Source organism: Neltuma alba, unplaced genomic scaffold, assembly GCF_004799145.2.
Source record: "Neltuma alba isolate B1F8T4 unplaced genomic scaffold, ASM479914v2 tig00010857_pilon, whole genome shotgun sequence".
NCBI lineage: Eukaryota > Viridiplantae > Streptophyta > Magnoliopsida > Fabales > Fabaceae > Neltuma > Neltuma alba.
The window spans coordinates 180685-196719 of record NW_021635651.1 but is presented as its reverse complement, the minus strand read 5'-3'; the positions used below and the strand labels follow the sequence as shown (position 1 = coordinate 196719).

Genomic DNA, 16035 nt, shown 5'->3' with positions numbered 1-16035 from the left:
TAATGGTTTTTTCTTTGTGCTATCATGACCAACATTTCAGATCAAAAAAAAAAAATCATGACCAACATTTAAATAATACTATAATTGATCCTAGAAAGAATACTATTTAAAAAAATTAATTAATATGTTAACAGAACATTCATGTATGACCTATACATGATCCAACATAACAAAGTTATTAAAACACTAATTTGACAGGTTATTGTTTTTTCTTGTCCTTTTTAACTCAAAATAACGTTAATTTAGGCACAGTAAGGGAAAAAAAATTGGAAGATCCAACACCAAAAACTCTTAACCGAACTAATAAAAAATGAATTTATCGATTCACCAATCTAATTACCAGACTCGAGTTTGAACACTACTAAAGACAAACATGCTCATGGTTTTGCATTTTTTAAGGCCACAAGACCGTGGTTTCTTGTAGGCTCCAAGTTTTCTTATCATTTTTTATTCTTTTACGTTAGCCATGTTAGTGGGGCAGAGAAGAGAAGCTAAACCCATATTAGTAGTAGTTTATCAGGAAGTGCATCTTTATGATGTGAGCCACATAATCCTAGATTTTTACGCAAAATATTTTCATCATAATAAAATTAAACTTTATGTAAGATTGACAATAATTTTTCTTTTTTTTTTTTAAATTAAAAGAGTAGACACTAATGATCTAAGATTACAAGTAAAATCGAACCAGTGTCTTTCCACTTACAAGAAGCTCTTTATGTCATTAGGTTATAAGGCGATTCACAAATTGAAAATAAGTCTAAGATCAACGTCAATTTTACTAATTGATTGGACTTAATACAAACTTTGAAACTAAAATGTGATTCGGTTACTTTATCATGGCCTTTTGTTTGGTGTATTAGATAACCAAAAAAATGCCCCACTAGTTTGTGAGGGATATGGGCCTTGCTATCTTCGCTCCGATGCTTTTCCCTCCTCACTGTTAATATGGGCTCATTTATGTATGCTATTGGGCAAAAAAAAAAAAAACAAACCAATGGGTTGATCTACTAAAAAGAATTAATCCCTCACAACAACATGACGAATTAATATCAACAGTCTATAAAATTATTATTATTTACTTAAAAAATACATAAATAAACTTGAACGGCTAAAATATGATATGAGTTGTTACCAAGAATCACAACTGTGAATTATTATTAAAAGTAGATTTTTTTTCCTATTTTCTTTATTAAAGTTGTAAATTTTTCAGATTATATTTTAATAATTTAAATTTATTGATTTTTTTAAAGTAAAATTAGAATAATTTTGTGAGAATTACAATGCAATTTCAAGGAAAGAAAATAATTACTAGTAAATCCTAATGACAATGAAAGAAAATTATTACCTGCTCTATTGTCTATATTCCTTACTACTTGAAACTTCATATCAATTCTACCAATATTTTTTGGCCAAAAATAATAATATTTTTATAAAGTATTAAATTTGGACCATTAAAATTTGATCCAATAGTAATGAAGTAGGTAGAGGAGGGAAAGGGTAGAGGAGAAAAAGTTGTTTCTCAATATGAGGATACATTTGCCTGCCCAAAAAATTGGAATAAGAAAGAGGATATGAAATGCAACAGGAAAATTAATATAATTCTTTGCTTTTTATTATGTGGAAAGTTCATTATATTGAGGATTATATTATATTGGTTTAAAGGCAAAGCTGTTGATTAGTGACCTAATTCTTTCTTATTTATGCGTGGGATTTGCATTCGTAAGATCATGAGCCGTATTTGAATTTTCAGAATATGTCTTTGTTAAGACCTTCGCAATGATGGACCATTATAATAATTTCATTAATATTATATATATATATATATATATATATAAAGGTGGCTTACGTGCCTCAATCAAATCCTGTACCTACCCACTATTTTTATTTGTCCTATTACTACTCCTTCCGTTCCAAAAATATTATTTTGAAATATTGTTCACACATATTAAAAAATTATAATAATTAAATAACCTAACCTATTAGTATATACACAAGTTGATATTGTACTTGTAACACAAGTTTTTAATGGGAGTTAAGAAAAAGTCCCATATCGAATGGAATTGGATCATATGTAAGAAATTGACAAAAAGAGAAAATGACCTGCATAGATTGAATGGCTTGAGACATTCAATACAGAAAGCCGAAACGTATGAGGTATGTAGTTTTGACTTGGTTGGTGCAAGTCTAACCGTGTGATGATAGCAAGCTGATTGTTTGTCCAATGATAAATCATGACAAAAAGATAAAATTCAACTATTCAACAAATTAAATATATCATCATGAATTTGTGCTTTATTTTTTTTTTTTAGGCTCACAACCTCACACTTGAAAGAGAAATTGTTAAAAGATCAAGTATATATGAATGAGATTTTCCCGGTTCTCTCATACTAGGAAAATGTCCTCTCAATGTTCTAACACCTATATCGAAAATGGACCAAACTGTCTTACGACTTTCGAAACTCAACTTACGTACCACTTTAATGGATGAATAGCTTAACCCATAGAACATGCTATAGTCCCATAGTTGATATCGAGATGCCAAACCTTTTGATCGATGTAAGTTCTTAGAGAAGATTAGCATGTTATTCATAGAGTAATAAACTGTGTTAAAATAAAGTTATAATACTTCCTTCGATTATTATTTTAATTAGAAGAGCTAGTAGAAGAATTTATCTTTGTTGTATCAACATGACGATTGCAGATTCCATTATATTGTGTTATGAAAACAAATTGATTGCACTTCATGTTGTGATGATTAATTTTTAAGAACAAGACTATTAATTCGCATGACTCCTTCAATATTATATTTCATTAACATATGCTGCATCATACCTATTGCTTTAAAAGTTGGATTTGTTCTTCACAAGTTATTGATTCTTTCTATATATATAACAGCTGGTTACACGTCTTAGATTACCCCCTCAAAAGAGAATAGCTATATACAATACAATGTCACACCTTTTTGAGATAAACATATCAGTTTCTTTTTCTCAGAATTAACGAAAAGTAGAAACAGTTATTGGTAATCCCTGAACCTTTAGGGATATATGTATAACCTCTGGCAGCCAACGTTGTTTCAAGAAAAAATATATATATGAACAAATGAACAGAACAAAAGGCACAAATAAGAAAGTAGTAGAAGAAGATTATATATATTACATAGCGTTTAATTCACGAGAAGCAACCAAGACCTTGGAAATCTCATAGATGAGCCTAGCTTCAAACTCATTCATGGAAAATTTTTGTGTGACTTGACGAGCTTTTGGAATCCTCTTTTGTCCAAAAGCATTATCACCAACACCATTAATACTCAAGCTTCCTCCTACTTTCCCAGATAACTTCAGCATAAAGTCAATATAAGCATTCTTTAGCTTATTCAATAGCTTCAATGGCGACTTAACCACCAAACTCAGCTTTGGGATCGCCTTGATCCTCCAATACCTCCTTGATCCTTTCAACCGAATCATCTTCGACATCTTCTTCTTCGCTTTCCCGGCTGGGACACTCCCACCGAGTCGCCGGTAACGCATCAGCCGCCAATTCGCCTTTAGGCCGCCGGAACTTGACCTTGGCAAGAGGGATTCCGTTTCCATGTTTTGCATGGTCAGAGAGAGAGAGAGGATGAATTTTAGTGATGAATGGCTTGGACTTAAGAGGCAGAGATTGTAAAAGTATGACTATAAATAAGGATAATATGGAAGACGCATTGAATTTTCAATTTTCAATAGATGGACTTTTTGTTTAGTGTTACCATGGTAGGAATCGTGGACTTGGATTTTATCTTTTTCTTTTTTTTCTTTTCAAGTATGCCTTATCCTATTGGGTAAAATCAATTACATGGATGATAATAATACTGTATTCTATCAATAATTAAATTTTTGAATAACATTGTACCCTATTCTTTTATGCCTTCTTTTTCTTTTTAGTTATATCAATTTATTAGATACAAAGTTATAAACCTTTTACGTCCTTTCTTTAATTTAACATCTTCTATGTTAAAAATTTTAAATCATGAAACTAAAATAATTAATTAATTATCAACTATAAATAAAAAATTTAAAATTTGTAAAATTATAAAATAAAATACTAATGCGCTATTTTTTTTAAAAAAAAAGGAATACCGTCCACAACAACTCTCAGATAGATAAATCCTCACAGAATAAAGATGTGAGATTAAATTTAATTAGAAGTTAATTCAATCTTTCATTCTAAAATAATACGAAAGAATAAGAAAATTTTCCAGTTCAACGCCACGAAAAATTGACAAAAAGTCATAATCCATAATAATTATTTTATATATATGTTATAAAATCACAAAGAACGGTGCAATAATAATTTATACATGGCGTGGGAGATAGACTATTCAAAGATCAGAGGATTTAATTTTCATGATCAAAGTCAACAACGTCGGTTTGACCGAAAATTAATATTGTGGGGCTTCAGTCCATGTTTGAGGGGGGCAAATTAATTGAAAAATCATAGTACATATATTTAGGCAAGAATATTAAAAGTTTAAAACCGTACAACTACTGATTAATTGATATGTTAATTTAGTTATATTTTTATAGTATGGACACTTACATGAAGTTCGATGTAAAATATTAATTCTTAATATATTGTGGGTATTATAGAAATTTCTCTCCATACCCGATGTGATCAATCAAGATCACACCATGTCGGGGGGGGGGGGGGAGATCACACCATAAATATTTAAATATTTACTCAATTAATGCATGAAATATATATTAATAATATATATGTTTGTACTCGTTTATTCTTTTTTTTTTTTTTGCCAACGCTTGTACTCGTTTATTCATTATTAACTTTCTTATCAAGTAAGGATATTTAGAAGCATGAAGAAAAAAGAGAAACCGAAAACACAAGCATTATCAAAGAAGTTTAAATGGTTTCATCGTTGCAAGAAAAGAAAATCTAGGAAATGAAGGGGAGAGGAGGGGAGGATAGGAAAATTTTTAATGTATATAATTTAAAAAATTGAAGAGATGAAGTTAAAAGTTTTTAATTAATTTTTCTTTTTAATTAATTTTTCTTATTCTTTTATCTTACATATTCTTTTTATTAAAATTTTATCACTTCATTTTTCCAATTTTTCAAATTGAACTCATTAATATTGTCTTTCCTCTCTCATTTCTTTCATTTTTCTCGTACCAAAATACGGAGTAAAATAATGGGAGGCAGGATAAGATAGTTGGTTGGGTTCAATTTAAATAACTTAGTTAATAATTTTATTTATCCATAAGGTTTAAATTCTCAATTTTGCCTCCAGGTTCCAGTTTTAAAGTTGCGGTAATAAATAATTGGATTGTTATAATTTTTAGTCTTATAAGTTTACTCCTATTTTGATTTTAATTTTTCAAGTTTCAAATTACAGGTTTCTGTCCCTCAAGCTTATTTCCGTTTAAAACATTAGTCCCTGTAATTTAATAAAAACCTAGATCATTTTACCTTTTGAATAATCAAAACTTATGATTTGAAATTTGAAGAACCAAAAACAAAATAAAAACAAACATGATGAACTAAAAATTATATTAATCCTAAATAATTTTGACCAAATCATATGGACATACCCTATTAATATATACAAATCTTATTATTTAGTTCAAAACCACTGCTTTGGACTTGCCAAAATTTTTGGAGAACCACTTTTGAAATTAGAAAGTATAATTCATGCCTTCTAAGTCATGAAGCATTTTATGAACCATTTTTATTGATATCATCATCACAGTCGTCACCTTCGTCTCATAACGTTATTGCCATTTATCATCTTTGTCGTTCTTATCATATCTATAGTTGTGATTAGTGCTTCATTTTTCTCTTCGTCATAATTATCATATAGACACTTCACCCACCTAGCTTGTTTCTAGAAAATTTTGGGACTTTTAGGAAATATTATTGAAGAAATATGATGTAATATGGTTCATCACTACTTGCATTTGTATGAATTTTTTTTTATAGTTTTCTGACTTCCAAAATATTTATGAAAATTTTTTCATTGAGTAATTTTAATATTTTACCCTCAATAAGAATATATTTCATTATTTTGATATAACAAAGTTGATCGTATGAGAAAGACAGGCGATCTTATATAAAATTTAAATAATCTAAAATTATAAGAATTGTTTTAGCTATGGTGAATGGGCACAATTATGGATACTGTCAAATGTAAATAACAATTTGAGCAATGTGAATTTGTAATAAAAAAAAACAATATGAATTTTTATTTATTTTAATATTTCTATTAGAATATCAATTTCTTTTGTAAACACTTCTCTTAATAGTTTCAATTCCAAAAATAAATTAAGATTTCAATATCAGAATATTCAATGAAATTTGTAAAAAAATTTAGGATTTATATTATATTTTCTAATTTATTTTTATCCAAAGTTTCAAATTCACATGATAGGGTCGAAAAGGAAAGAAAGTAAGGGTCTGTTTGGCATGAGTGAAATGGAGGGAAGGGGAGGGAAGAGAAAATTTTAACAAGCTTGATTTGAAAAATTGAAGAGGGGGATTGAAAGCTTTTAACTAATTTTTATTATCCTTTTATTTTACGTCTTATCTTTATCAAAAATTTAATACTTCACTTCTCCAATTTTTAAAATGAAAGTCATTAAAATTTTTCCTTCCCTCCCCTCTATGTCCCTCATACCAAACAAAAGGTAAAAAAATTTGTTCATATTTTAAAATTTGCTCGTATTATCTCTTAAAAAAAAAAAGATTGATCAATAAGTCCATAATTATGCCATCCACAATTCTCCAGAGTCTTCCACTTTTACAGGAAGTGTGGGCTAAATGGTAAGTGGACTTGAAGTGGAGCCCCTGTTTTGTTTGGAAGTTTATGTTTCCCAGGATTGATTTTTGAAATTTTTTTTTTTGGTTACATTGATTTTTGAAAATTGGGACTCAATAAATGGACTTTTAGACTTGATCTTGTAAGGCTTTGAAAAATGGGTTAGCATTGTGCCTCGAATTACTCGTTTAAGTCTTTTTTAAATTCAAATTCTTAACAGATCTACTCAAGAGTCAGGTATTTTATTTTTGAACGATGAAAATGAGAATTAAAGAATATTTAATTTTATACCTGAAATATGAATTCCAAAATAATTTATGTCTTTTCTTTTGAGATGAGTGTTTGTATTATGTAGTTTGGAGTTTAATTTGCTTATTTAAATATTTAATTTTTTTTTATTAAGCAGATGTGTTTTCTTATTGAAAGCTGGCTCGAGATACTATTAGCATTATGCACTATATGTGAACACCTTTGATTCTAACATTAAAACATTTAATATTATGGTAATGAGAAATTTTATTTTAAAAAAGGTTGTTTGGGTATTAGGATCGGACTTGACGGTCAATTAGGCTAGGCCTAAAAAGTTCAAATTTAAGATGAAATGACTCATTGGCTAAGTCTATAAGGATAAGAGCAACCCGTTTTGCCGGCTTTAGGCTTAAAGCATGTTTCGTCATAATTAGTTGTGAATTTACCCATTTTATTAACGTAAATTTTGTTGTTGGCTTAAAAATTAATGTAAATTTTGTATTTTACATTAACGTGAATGTTGGTTTAATTAACTAAAATATGATTTTTTTTATTAGATTTCATATGCAATAATATTAACTACTATCTCCGGTCATTAATATAAAACCCTGTTTCATTTTTATTTTTTTCCTAAATATAAGACCCCAATCTACTTTGTCTTTCATATTTATATATATTTTTTTTAAAATGACCATCCTAACAATGATAGTTTTAGTCAATATACTTGATTATTAAAGATATTTTAGGAAAGATAACATCTATTTAGGATAAATAACTAATTCAACTTACTTTTTTAATCTCATCAAATTAGTCAACTGGCTCTTATAATTAGGACCGGAAGTAGTATATCTTAGTCAACCAATCATTTATAAAGTTTATCTGCATAAAAAAAGAAAAAGAAGTAATGAAAGCACCGCCCGCTGCAATCACTTTGACATTTCCCTTGATCCATGAATACTATCAAATTTTTTTTTTATAAATACTATCATTATGCATTCATTCAAAATACTTGACCCTCAAATAATGATCTAAATTACTCTCAATGACCAAAAAATTGATTTATTAAAACAATTATATGAATGACGCGTGTTATTCAAAAATTAGTCTCCATGATGTTCAACCTATACGTGTTATTCAAACTTTGAACATTCAATTTATGTTGTATTATTATAGATGGACACCAGAGCACAATTTCATTTAGTCGTAGCCTCTAATCCTCATCATTTCTTTTTTAAAAATTAGGTAACGAGGAAAAGGCCGCCTTTTATTATTAATATAATCATATACTACTATCATATAATTAGATACAGAATATGCTTAATTAATTATATATTTTAAGTCGGTTTTCACATGACAATGATATGCTCTTTAATATAAGACCTATTTAACTAATGTGATTAAATTAAGAAAGTTAGGTAAGTTAGTTAATTATAAGAAATCAGACATGTTTTTAATTTCCTAAAACACCATAATCATTTTTCTTAATATCCTCCCTCTTTACTTACTTCATTATGATTGAGGGAGTATCCATAGGAGTAAGTTAGAAAAAATTAATAAATATGAGATATAAGTATTATATTTAGAATCAAAATTAACTTAACAATTAAGTCCTATATTAAGGACCACGAGTATAATGTTATATTGGTTTAAAACTTTAAACATGACTACTTCTTAATATTCTACTCCCTCCGTTCCTTATTATAAGAGACGAATAACCGAATTACGTTGATCAAAAAAACAGTTAAAATTAATTAAGAACAATTAATATGTAAAAAGTATAAATATTTTTCCAAAAATATCCTCATTAATAAGGAAAGAGAACATGAGAGCGAACAATGGTAATTTATTAAAAGAAAGAGAAGTGGGAAGGAAAGAGAGTGTGAGTTGGAGACAATAAATATAGGTAAAATAGGAAATCAACACAAAAAAGTAGAGACAACTTTTAAGTGTCTCTTGTATATAGGAACATGGCATAAGCACTAAATGTCTCTTATAATAAGGAACGGAGGGAGTAATAAGGAATTTATCTAAGCGGGCACGTCATAAAATATGCTCTATTATAAATCAATTTGATATAAATATAAAATATATATATATATATATAGAGAGAGAGAGAGAGAGAGAGAGAGATAGACACATCCATCAAGGATTCAGGGGAACAAGAATATCAATAACTGGACAACCCAATAATACAACCATAGTACTATTTCTAATCTTTAACATGAGAGCTAATTGACTGATTTGAATAGATTAAAGAAGTTTGTTAACTCAGTTATTCGTAATAAATATGTATTATTTTTTCTAGAATACCCTTGCTAATTATATGTATTAACTAAAAATACCATTTAATAAAGCTTTCAACATGTGCAATTATTATAAAGATTACTTTGAAAAAAATAATAAATAGGAGAGATAAAATGAATTATGGTCATATATTTATGACTAAATTAAATATCAAACATGCTCTTATATAAAAGATTGAATGTAGTATAACCAAATCTAAAACAAAAAAACAACCAAAAGTAAATTAATCAATATCCAAATAATTTTTCTTGCAATCCATAGACAGTATTACCTCCGGTCCTTAATATAAAAGTTAACTAATTTAAGAAAATTAAGAAAATTAGTTAAGTTAGTAAAATAACGTATATTGACTTTTCTAAATTATTCTAATTTATATAACCAAATATTCTTGGGTTATATAACTAGCCTGAGCAAAAGTGAAAATGGGACCGGGCTTCAAATTATGATATATATATATATATATATATATATATATATATATATATATAAAAGCACAATGCCCTTTCCATATCATCTCAAGAGTTGAAACTAAGTAGGCTTTTTTTTTTGCCAATTTGATAGAGAGCAGAGTTCATTAGAAACCAAGAAGTCCAACCAATAATTGGAATATATCACATTCTTCATTTGAAGTCTTTAAAATGAAAGAAAAATTCCTTCGAAACCATGTTAGCCGAGCCGATTCACATGATAAAAACATATGACTCTCACTTTTCACATGTTCCTTACAGATTCAAACACAAATTGGCCTCAAAACATTTCGGCTTGCGCTGTTTCTCCATTATTAGTAATGCATAAAAACATATTAATTTTGTGGCAGCACATTCAGTTTCCAAACTTGTTTCTACAACTTAGATGTGAAGGATTTCGGGACGTACCTGAAAACCGATGAGTACGATATGCCTATGTAATGTAGAATCATTATATGAAGACTACATGGTTATACAACAAATATATCATTTCAAAGAGAAGAAGGGAAAAGTTACCCAGAAGTTACTTTTTCTTTTCGTATATACAAAAATGACTATCAGAACTTACATATATCCCACGTAGCACATATGAGTGGTTACAAGTATTCAAATTTAAACAATATAGGTAATATTCCCTCTTTGAATTAAAACCATGAATTTTGATATTCATATACTAACCCCAAATATTCACATAGCAACTCCACTTATATTGGGTTTGAGCCCTAACCCAACAAGATAATATGACCCATATTCTATATATTGTGAAGGCTAAATGTGCATACTGTACCTTTATTTTATCGTCCAGGTGTATTCAGCAGGCCGAAGTTTTTGATGATGCATTCAGCATCCTAAACTTATTTTTTTTTGTTGCATTTAGCACCCAAGCATTCTGCCAGTATAAAAATAATATCGAGGTGCTGGCAGGATGCTGGATGTGACTAAAAAAATAACATCAGGATGCCAAATGTACTGAAAAAATAAGATCAAGATACTGAATATACCATAAAAATTTGGGATGCTGAATAGACCACTAGTGCAAAATACCAATTTAACTACATGATTTCGCATCAGTTAGGTGAAAAACTGAAGTGGTAATTTATATGACATATTTTTGCTTCTATTCTAAATATAACTGACGCTGTAATTTATATTAAGGCTTCAAAATAAACACCTGAAGCAGTAATTAAGTTTATAATATTATTGCATCTAATGTATTTCAAACTGATGCTATAATGAAAATTATGGAGTCAGTTTTGTATACAACAGATGCCATATTTAATTATAAAATCCTAACCATTTGAAGTTCAATTACAAAAATAAATTTATTTTAAATATAGCATGTGAAAATTGTAATTAAATGATAAAGATAAAATTTAAAAGACAATAATATTATAGTTACATTCTAAATTTTTTTTAAGTGGGTCATTAATAATTGTTTTAACAATAAACCAAACCCCTTTTTTAATAAGAATATTCAAACCTCATTGAAATTAATTATTAAAAAAAAGCCTAGATATGGCTTCCGTTTTGAACCCGGAGCGGAATGTTTCCATCGCACGGTGTCTCCACTTCCTCTCCATCTAAACAAAACAACACCGTCTTGAAAATATTCAGCAATCCAAAATCTTTTATATATACAGTGACGCCATTTTGCTGCGGAATGTTATAATAGTATGTTAAAAAGAAAACAATTTATCACCATCGCCTATATCCCTGTTGGAAATTAATTTATTTTAATTTCTTTGAATTATTCACCTGATTGCCCATTATTCCCACTATCCCATTTTCCCGTTATGGATTATTTGTTGCGTGATTTTTGCTACCCACATTCCATGCATTTAGGATCAGATTCCATTATCCCATTTTGTGAGTCGTGGCTAATTTTTAGGAGGTGGGGTTATTATTTTTATTATTTATTTATCATGTAATTTGCCTATTTAAAAGGCCCATTCAGTTAATGCAAATTATCAGTTCATTCTCCTATTTTTCTCTCTACTTTATTATTTTATATTTATCAGTGGCATCAGAGCTAGGTTCTGAGAGTGTAATATTTTTTCCTCTAATTAGTTTTTGTTTGCTATAGCAACATGTCTTCTGCAGATTCCAATTTTGTGCAGCCATCTATTCCTCGCTTTGATGGTCATTATGATCATTGGAGCATGCTAATGGAGAACTTCTTGAGATCCAAGGAGTATTGGCAGGTTGTAGAGAAGGGTGTAGCATCACCTACGAATGCACAACCATTAGAAATTGAGGCATTGAAGCTGAAGGACTTGAAGGCAAAGAACTATTTGTTTCAAGCAATTGATCGTCCCATCCTGGAAACTATTCTTTGCAAAGATACTTCCAAGGATATATGGGATTCCATGAAGAGGAAATATGAAGGCACTACCAGAGTGAAGCGTGTCCAGCTTCAAGCCTTGAGAAGAGATTTTGAAACTCTGCAGATGAAGGATGGTGAATCTGTCACTAGTTATTGTGGCAGGACTTTGGAGATAAGTAACAAGATGCGTTTATATGGTGAAAAAATGCAAGATGTTACTATTGTTGAAAAAATATTGCGTTCATTAACTTCCAAATTTGATTATGTTGTTTGCTCTATTGAAGAGTCGAAAGATATAGATGCACTCTCACTTGATGAATTACAGAGCTCTTTGTTAGTTCATGAGCAGAAAATGAACCGCAGTTCAACATCAGAGGCACAAGCTTTAAAAGCTTCCACTATTACTCATTCCTCAAACTCTAGAGGAAGGGTTAGAGGTAGAGGTCAAGGTCGAGGAAGAGGAAGAGGTCGCGGTAGAGGAAGAGGAGACCGAGGCCATAGAGATGACAAAGGGGAGGAGGATGAATTTCAAGGCAGACACGAAGAACGAGATCAGAAATTTGATAAATCTAAGGTAGAATGCTTTAGATATCATAAATTTGGCCATTATCGTTCTGAGTGTTATGCTAGGTTGCCTAACAAGGAAAAAGGAGAGAAGTCAAACTTTGCAGAACAGAAGGCCGAAGATACCTTGTTGATGGCATATCAAGTTACCGAGCCACCTCATTCAAATATTTGGTATGTGGATACTGGCTGCAGCAACCACATGTGTGGAAGAAAATCTTTATTTTCTTCTTTAGATGAAGGTTTCAATTCCACTGTAAGTTTTGGCGATTGTTCTACTGTTAAGGTGTTGGGAAAAGGCAATATTAAAATAAAAACTAAAAATGGTTTTGTTGAAACCATATCTGATGTCTATTATGTTCCTGATCTGAAAAGTAATTTGTTGAGTGGTGGTCAATTGCAAGAAAAAGGGTATACTATTACTTTTCAAAATAGGACTTGTGAGATATATGATCCTTCACGAGGTGCTATTGCTGTTATTCCAATGACTTCAAACAGGTTATTCCCTCTGAAGATAATGAGTGTTCAGTCTTGCTTGTTGGCTAATGAGAAGGATGTTTCGTGGCTTTGGCATTACCGTTATGGCCACTTGAACTTTGGTGGATTGAAAACTCTTCATCAGAAAAATATGGTCACTGGTCTTCCTCAAATTTCTGCTCCTTCCCAAGTTTGTGAAGAGTGTGTTGTTGGCAAACAACCACGTTCTCAGTTTCCTCAAGGAAAGTCATGGAGAGCAAAAGAAGTCTTGGAGCTAATTCATTCTGACATCTGTGGGCCAATAACACCAACTTCTAATGGTGGTAAAAAATATTTTATCACATTTATTGATGATTTTACTAGAAAAACTTGGGTTTATTTTTTGCAGGAGAAAAATGAAGCTTTTAATATATTTAAAAGCTTTAAAGCTCAAATTGAAAAGGAAGCAGGAAAGATGATTAAAACTCTCCGTACAGATCGCGGTGGAGAATATTGCTCAAAAGAATTTGCAAATTTTTGTGAGCAATTTGGTATTCGAAGAGAGCTTACAGCTGCTTATACACCACAACAAAATGGTGTATCAGAGAGGAAGAATAGAACCATCCTCAACATGGTGAGAAGCTTGCTAGCAAAGGGAAAAGTTCCAAAGAATTTCTGGCCAGAAGCAGTAAATTGGAGCATTCATGTATTGAATAGATGTCCTACTTTTTCTGTTCAAAACATGACTCCACAAGAGGCTTGGAGTAGACGAAAGCCAGCTGTTGACCACTTCAGAATTTTTGGTTGCATTGCCTATGCTCATGTTCCAGATGAGAAAAGAAAGAAGCTTGATGATAAAAGTGAAAAATGTGTTTTTCTGGGTGTAAGTGAACAATCTAAAGCTTATAAATTATTTAATCCCCTAACCAATAAGATTGTGATTAGCAGGGATGTTATTTTTGATGAAGATAGTACTTGGAATTGGAATGGGCAGCAGCCTTCTCAAATTAATTGTGATGATGAAATTGAAGATGAAAAGGAGCAAGTGCCACACCTAGAAAATACCACTGTTGCTACTCTTGAACATTCTCCAAATGGTGCAGAAGCACCAACCACTATAATAGTGGAAGAATCTCGTGCTAGTCGAGCTCGAAAGAGACCATCTTGGATGGTGGATTATGTAAGTGGAGATGACTTATCTGATGATGATTCAGTAGCTCACCTTGCTTTGTTTGCAGATTGTGATCCCCTCACATTCGAAGAAGCTGATAAAGATAAAAAATGGCAAATTGCCATGGATGAGGAGATCAAATCTATAGAGAAAAATAATACATGGGAATTGGTGGAGCTCCCGAAGGGGCAGAAATCCATTGGAGTCAAATGGGTTTACAAAACAAAGCTGAACAAAGATGGTGGAGTTGACAAATACAAAGCACGCCTTGTTGTAAAAGGCTACAGGCAAGAATTTGGGATTGACTATAAAGAAGTTTTTGCTCCAGTTGCTAGGCTTGACACTGTTCGTTTAGTGTTAGCCATGGCTGCCCAAAATTCTTGGCAAGTTTATCAATTAGATGTGAAATCTGCATTTTTACATGGTGAGTTGCAGGAAGAAGTCTATATTGATCAGCCACTTGGATATGTGAAGAAAGGGAGTGAAAAAAGGTATATAAACTGAAAAAGGCTTTGTATGGCCTAAAACAAGCACCACGAGCTTGGTATAGTCGTATAAATGCCTATTTTTCTAAAGAAGGTTTTCAAAAATGCTCTCATGAACATACTCTCTTTACAAAATTTGGAAAAGATGGAAAAATTCTTATTGTGTCTCTTTACGTTGATGATTTAATTTATACTGGAAATGATATAGACATGATTGACGCCTTTAAGGAGAACATGATGAAAGAATTTGAGATGTCTGATTTGGGCTTAATGCGTTATTTTCTTGGCATTGAAGTTATGCAATCATCAAGTGGGATTTTTATTTCACAAAAGAAGTATGTTCTTGAGATTTTGGACAGGTTCAGAATGAGGGATTGCAATCTCGTTCGTACTCTAATAGAATGTGGCTTAAAGTTGGTGAAAGATGATGGAGGAAAGAAAGTTAATGCTACTTTCTTCAAGCAAATGGTTGGAAGTTTAATGTATCTCACTTCTACAAGGCCTGACATCATGCATGGTGTTAGTCTTATAAGTCGTTATATGGAAAATCCAACTGAGAATCATCTATTAGCTGCAAAAAGGATTTTTCGTTATCTGAAAGGTACCATTGATTTTGGTATTTTTTATAAGGCTAACCCAAAAGAAAAATTTCATGGCTTTTCTGACAGTGATTATGCTGGAGACCTGGATGACAGAAAAAGTACATCAGGCTTTGTTTTTATGATGAGTGATGGAGCTATTTCTTGGTCTTCAAAGAAACAACCAATTGTTACTTTGTCGACTACAGAAGCTGAATTTGTTGCTGCAGCAGCTTGCTCGTGTCAAGCTATATGGCTAAGAAGATTGATTGAAACAATTCAGAATCAAGAAAAGGGTCCAACGACTATTTATTGCGACAATGTTTCAGCAATTAAAATTTCCAAAAATCCAACATTGCATGGAAGAAGCAAGCATATTGACGTGAGATATCATTTTCTGCGTGACCTTTGCAATAATGATACTATTGATTTGGTATTCTGCAAAAGTGAAGATCAAGTGGCTGACATTTTTACTAAACCACTCAAGCAAGATCTGTTCATGAAGCTTAGAAAGATGCTTGGAGTGTGTTCTATGGAAGATTTTGTTCATGGGAGGGCTTAGCTTAAATCCTGGTACTCTTAAACTAAATGTTTGCAAACATTAGTTTAAGGGAGGGATTGTTGGAA

At 30.9% G+C, this 16035-nt stretch overlaps 1 protein-coding gene across 1 annotated transcript; it reads right to left on the bottom strand.

The window, feature by feature from the left end:
- Positions 1–2959: 2959 nt before the first annotated feature.
- On the bottom strand, positions 2960–3593 carry LOC114759510 (uncharacterized). The gene has a single exon (XM_028948689.1). The coding sequence runs from the start codon at positions 3591–3593 to the stop codon at positions 3156–3158; it is 438 nt and encodes a 145-aa protein (XP_028804522.1). The 3' UTR covers positions 2960–3155.
- Between the last annotated feature and the right edge of the window lie 12442 nt (positions 3594–16035).

Excerpts from the sequence above, each read along its gene's own strand:
- LOC114759510 (XM_028948689.1), bottom strand. The coding sequence starts at position 3,593 with ATGGAAACGGAATCCCTCTTGCCAAGGTCAAGTTCCGGCGGCCTAAAG.